Raw genomic sequence first — 6349 nt, forward strand, 5'->3', positions numbered from 1 at the left:
ACCAAGGTGAGAAGAGCACCCAGGCCCTTCTGCATCAGCTCTGTGGCAGGGAGAGGCAAGCATGGAGCATTTCCATCATGCCGGCACGGCAATTACAGAATCAGCCAAATGGTTAAAGAGGCTGGAGGGTTTGATTTAAATAAATAATAATAATTTAGCTTCCAAATTGCTCCCACATTGAGGTGCTTCAGGCTTTGCGCAATGCAATAAAAGCCATCTCAAAAAAAATAACAACAACAAAAAGCATACTAAAATGTTATCAGAAAAACACTACTCATTAAAATTAACAATTAAAACAAATTAGAAAGGCTCTACTGACACTGGGGGGGAGGGAGAGCATCCAAACGAGGAAAAATGCCTGGTAATTTTTAGTCACTGATAAGTAAAATAATGGTCTCATTTAGTACTGATTACCTAGAATTATTTAATTTTACTTCAAATTATTCAATTTTTGGTTGAAGTTACCTAGTAATTTTTAATTACTGATACATAATGCAATGACGAATGACTCTTATTTACCCCTGTCTGCACAGAGGAGTGCAGGAAATCAATAGGCATTCCTGGCAAATTATCCGGTGGCTGGCTGAAATGATAGCAGCCTTCCCCCATTAGCGGGAACTGCCGAGGCACCACCGAGTGCCGGGGCTGGGCACAGTGTCGGGAACACCCCGGGGTCTGCAGGGGTGATGGAGAGATGCCGCAGAAGCTTTGGGGCAGGCTGGAAGCCCCAACCTGGAGAGGCAGCTTTTGGGGTATTTTCTGGGGAGCGATGGGATCGGGGCTGGGAGCAGACGAGCCCACCCCTCTGTGCTTAGGAAAGCAGGATTCAGACCATTTTTAGCAAAGAGCAGGCTCTGCCACAGATTCTTGGCTATATCATTGATTTTTCCTCCTAATGGAAACAACCTGCAGGACTGAAAATATTTGCAAACTGCTCGGGTCAGAGGAGGGAACAGCAATAACAACACGGGCAGAGGGGAGGCTTTCCCAGGGCAAAGCCGTGCTGTGCCCCTTCCCCGACGTCTCTAGGATGTTTTCTTTTCCCCGGGCATGCTGCCGATCTTTTTATTTGTTTTTTATCCTCAAGCAGCAGCAGCATTCCCTGGGTATTCGCTCCACGTGGACCAGCCTCATTTGTTAAAGAAATGAGGATGGAAAGGGTCAGAGGAAGAGGAAGCTACGCGGGGGCAGCAGGATGAGCGCCCCCGGCTCCATCCTTAACCTGTGTGTGGCTCCAAACGACCAAAACTCACCCCCTCACCTGCTGGAGAGCTGCCATGGCTTTTGTCAGAGCCAGGGCTGCTCCATCAGCATGCGGGGAGGCAGGGCCAGAGCTCAAAGTGGTCTTGATAAAGCGGTGATGGAGCCAGGAAAAACAGGAGAGCGTTCAACAGCACCAGCACGCCTCAAGCCAGCAAACACCGCGGGTGGGGGGGATGCCTAAATAAATACAGGGGAAAGCTGGCGAGGTGGCTGCTCGCAGAGCAGGGGCTGGGGTTGTAACGAACACAGGCTGGATGCGAGGCAGGAGCACTGCACTGCAGCAGAAAAAAAATAAGATTAAAAAAGGAGCATTGTTCTGAGATAAAACGAGCATCTCGCCTCCAGCGTCCTCCCCAGCCCCGCTGCGGTCTCGGCATGGAAGATGCCCAGCTCTGGGCACCGGCGTGTGGCGAAGGTGGGAAATAAACAACGAGAGCACGGCCAAGGATGGGGAGATGTGCCAGAGGCCTGGCAAACCCGATCCGTTGGGAGAGGCTGAGGGCACTCAGCTGCTGCTGCAGGAGGAGGGAGGCGTCTGCTCCCAGCAGGAAACAACGGGCTGGAGCTGCGCTGAGCAGAACCCCAGTTTTGGTGCAAGGAAAGGCTCAGCATAACAAATCCCTGGTCGAGGAGCCTGGTTTCCATCCCAGAGGGCTCTGAAAGCTCCAGCAAACACCCACCAGGGGCAGCGCTGGGACCAGGCTGAAGCCCCAGGAGCCACCACCACTCTGCGCAGAGCTGGGGAGGGGATGGGGAGCATCCCCTCGCCCATCCCCAAAGCTTCGGTCACATCAGCACCCACTCACCCTGCCCATCGCACCCAGGAGAGCTCAGCCACGTGGCAGAGCCGAGGGTTGTCAGTGGTTGATTTTTCTTCTTTTCATTATTTAAATGAAAGGAACAACTGTGAATCACGTGGTAAAAATCCCTAGCTCTCCTCTCTGGCTTGCAGATAGGAGTCCCACAATTGTTCCTGTTGGAAATTCAATTCCCATCCATGCATGGGCAGGAAAGGATTGGGGTCTGTGCCAAAACACATTAATCCCAACCAACACTTTCCTGAGCCCCTGTGCGCTCCCCTGGCCACCCTGGTGCCCACCAAGGGCCTGAGTCAGGCTCACCCCACACCCACAACGTGTGCCACCTCCACGTGGCTGGGACGTGCCTCCTGCCTCCTTCCCTGCACTGCACGGCCCCACCACCCACAGCACGGTGTTCAGAGGTGGCCAGGCCACCAAACCACCCTTGGGCGCACGATGGAGAGGCCAGGGAGCCCTGCGCCAGACTGAGTCAATGCAGCAGCTCCTGTCCCGTGGGGTTCAGGTGCCTTACTGCGACAGAGGTGCTGGAAAGAGTCAGGAGTGGAGGATTTTGAGCCATCAGGATTTTTTTTTTTTTTTTTTTTTAGGAGCCTGGAGACAAAGCTGGATAAAAAGGAGGAAGGCAGAGGCATTACCCACATGGTTTTATCTGATCTGGCACCAAAACCTGCTATTGCCTCCATTTCCCTGTCTTGAGGAGGATTTTTTTTTTTTTTAAATGTACACAGTTACAAATCACTCCTTCCAGTCTAAGTGTCAAATTAAATCAAGACAAACGCTCCCCTGTTCCACACTTCCTCCAGCCCTCAGCTGTGCCCTGCGGCCCTTTCCCAAACGCCCACCTCCCACCGCCTGGCACAGCCCCAAGCCCTTGCCCCGGAGGACACCTTCAGCCTCAGCTCCCCATCCCCGCTGCACGCCGCCCTGCGAGCCCTCTTCCCAGCTAGAAAGTCAAGGACTTTTTGCACAAGGAGGCTCACTGTCAAGCTACTAAAGCTCATCACCAGAAGACACCATGCAAAGCTGAAGCTTCCCTCGGCACCCAGCTGGCTCCGCATCAGGGCTGGATGCTCACGGATGCAGCGGCATGTGGGGATGCTTTGTGGCCACAGCTGAATGTGAAGGCAGAAAACGGGTGAGAAACTCATTTTTACACCAACCCGTGATTAATGTGTGGAACTCATCGCCGTAAGATACGGCGAGGCAGAGAGTTTTGTAAGATTTTAAAGAAGATCCGACATTTATGTGGCTAATAAAAGTTTCTGCAGCTCTATGAGTCAAGGTAGATAAAAGGAAGATGCCTAGAGGGGAGATAAGGCCATGTGCTTCGGAGCATGAGCTAATGACTAATAGCAAAAGACAAAGAAGAAAGCACCCCTGGGAGGCTGGGTTTTTCCTGTGTACCAGGTGTTTGCTTGTACCTTCTCTGAAGGTCCTGGCACATGTTACTGCAAGATAGGATCCGTGATGAGCTGCATCCCATGCTCGCCTCAGGACAGCAACTCCCCTCCTCCTAAATTTCTACGTGTTGTTTTGGTTTTAAATTAAACCCAGATCTCTTAAAGCCCCAAGAAGCCTTTATCATTAATCCTTCTGACACACGGCCTGACCACATGCACTGGAAAGCATCGCTCGGGGCTGGCCGGGCTCCAGGAAGAGGGGACCAGGCGCTGACTCTTGGGGCCCCCACGGATGCTGACGCTGCAGGTTATTACACATATTAACAGTGCCCACTCTGGCCACCCTCAGCCCAGCACCTCATTGCATGGAAAACCTTTGTCTGAGCAAGAGCACAGGATTTCCCTCGCAGCCCCGCATCCTGCTATGCGCGGCACTGCTGCCGCACCAGGCATGCTGCTTCTCCCCTTCCTCCTTTGAAGCCCCCTGCATTTGCAGGCAGACATGTGGAGCTGTTGTTGGCCGCCTGCCTGCGTGCGTTTCATGCCTCGCTCTCACATCCCTTACCTTTGCAGAGTTTACATGATCTCAGCCTAGTCCTCCCCCAGCTTGTCTGCAGGCTCTGTCCTGCCTCTCCAGCGCACAGAGCTCCCTTTGTACATCCTCCAAGGCACTCAGGTCAGGGCAAGACCTCCCCAGGACCTTTCCCTCCATCCAACCACCAGCTCTAGGGCTGTTTACACCGACCAGGAGCCTCACCTTGATGCTTGAGGACCCTCAGCTGTGAGGTGGACATCATTGCTGCTGATCACTCCCATTTGAGCTCATAAACACCCCCCTCCCAGGCCTATTCCTCTCCAAAAACATCAAGCAACCATTGTGTTTCCCCAGCTTGAGCTATAAGGAACCTACTGGGCCTTTCCATTCCCATGCCTAAACCCTCACCCACCCCAGCTGCAGCACCCAGCTTGTGCATCCCCATCCTCCAGGGAGGACCACCTCCTCCCTGCCTCCCCAAGGCAGGAGGTGAGCGTGGCCATGCCACTGCTCACCCACCTGCAGCGCCCTGACCCCGTGCTCCCCGCTGCTTGTCAGTGCCTCTCCTGGTGACATCCGTCATCTTCTGACAGAGCTTCAGCCTCCCTAATTTGAGGCCAGGAGATCTCCAAGGAAAAAATTGCTTGTTCTTGTAATTGCATGTTTACACAGCAGCCCCGGCCAGGGCATGCGCACCCAGGAGCGGGGAGCTGAGCACCCAGCCTCGGAGGCCCCCAGCAATCAGCTGAGCAGCCACAGAGTAGCGCTGACACTGCCTGGCTGAAGGCTACGAGCACAAAAAAAAGACTGAGACCCCCAAATAACTCCTTTACCTGATGCTTCCCACACCCAGAGCCACTGGAAAAACCTAAGCTGGCCGTGCCTGGTCCTTAAAAAGGCTCAGCTGGGGCTGGGAGGGGGGACACAGCTGGGGGCTGAGGGGCTGATGAGCACCAGGGCAGCTGGGCTGCCTCTAACCACAGGTGTTTGCAGTGAGCAAAATCCTGATAGAGCAGAAAGATCCATGGGTATTGCTTTGGGGTTTATTATAAAGCTTTTCTCTCCCTCCTGATCTCTTAAAAAAACAAAACAAAACAAAACAAAAAAGCCACACACCACCAACAAAAAAAACCCTCAACATTTTGTTTCAAGGGCCACTTTGTGGGACTTCTGGGCACCCCACTCGTGGTCCTGTGCATGGCCGTGGCCTTGCTGCCCTCTTCAGGGCATCTCCAAGCCCTCCCAGCTGGTGCCACAGCCCCTCGCGGGGCACGGGCTAGGTGAGGAAAGCCAGGAGGTGAGCTGGGGAGGACTTTCCACATCACGATCCAGGAATTAAAAAAGCTAAAGAGATTTTACGTATTAAGGCTAAAACCCTTGAGTGAAACATTAAAGACTATTTACTTGAGAGGCTGCGGGTGTTGTGCTGGGAAGTTTTCCCCTCCGCAGATGCTCAGTGCGGCAGCAGTAGGACCGTGGGACTGTCCCCAACGTGTCCCTGCCGTGGTGGTGAATTACAGAGCGTGGTGAGGGCCAGGAGGAAACCTCCAGGTGCATCTTTGGCTCTACATGCCATGGTCCTGATGGCTGTTGTCACCAGCCAGCGTGGCACTGCCCAACCCATCCCTCCTCCCCATGGCATCTCTCCTGTGGGTGACCCTCAAGGAAGCTGGGGGAATTAGGAATTAATGGAGAAAAATACATCACCTAATCAAAAAATGATATAATCAGGCATGCTCCCCGTGAGCCCAGGAACCTGACGGGCTTTAAATCCTCATGTTTAGCTCCCGATCATGGGGAGCAGTTCCCACTCTGCTACGGAGATAGCTCTGCTCCTCTGCTGGGGGGATCCGCATGGTTTTTGCTGGATGGGCAACAAGCCAAAGAAACACCAGGAACCCCAAGCCTCACATCTCTGCAGCATCCCCCCTCTGCCACCCCCAGACCCAGCCCCAGCCTGGCTGGGGTACAGATGGAGGAAGACGGTCCCAGTTTGCAGGGGCCATCCTGTGGTTTCCCCCATCCCAGGCAGCACACCCGGATCTCCAACTCAGTACATTGATTGGGAGGAACTGGAAAACCCAGGCTCTGGGTCAGCAGATTTTTGCTGGGAAAAAAAAAAAAAAAAAAAAAAAAAAAAAAAAAAAAAAAAAAAAAAAAAAAAAAAAAAAAAAGAGATGGTTTGGCTGGCTCTAGATGTGCTTCCTGCTGCGAGAAACTCTGAGAAACCCCAGTGGGGCTCTAGGAGCTATTCTGCACCAATTTTCGGATTGCTCTTCTCCATCCAGGGCTCTTCCCTTTCCACACTGGTTCCCGTTGCCATCCATCCA

At 53.1% G+C, this 6349-nt stretch overlaps 1 protein-coding gene across 1 annotated transcript in view; it reads right to left on the reverse strand.

Moving 5' to 3' along the window:
* Positions 1-6146, reverse strand: part of LOC121075087 — a 57594-nt gene extending 51448 nt beyond the window's left edge. Inside the window, exon 1 of the mRNA XM_040567981.1 lies at positions 4242-6146. Within this exon, the coding sequence (XP_040423915.1) occupies positions 4242-4281 (40 nt within the window). The 5' untranslated portion in view covers positions 4282-6146. The remainder of the gene's footprint in view (positions 1-4241) is intronic.
* Between the last annotated feature and the right edge of the window lie 203 nt (positions 6147-6349).

This window comes from Cygnus olor, chromosome 9, assembly GCF_009769625.2.
Source record: "Cygnus olor isolate bCygOlo1 chromosome 9, bCygOlo1.pri.v2, whole genome shotgun sequence".
Classification (NCBI taxonomy): Eukaryota; Metazoa; Chordata; class Aves; order Anseriformes; family Anatidae; genus Cygnus; species Cygnus olor.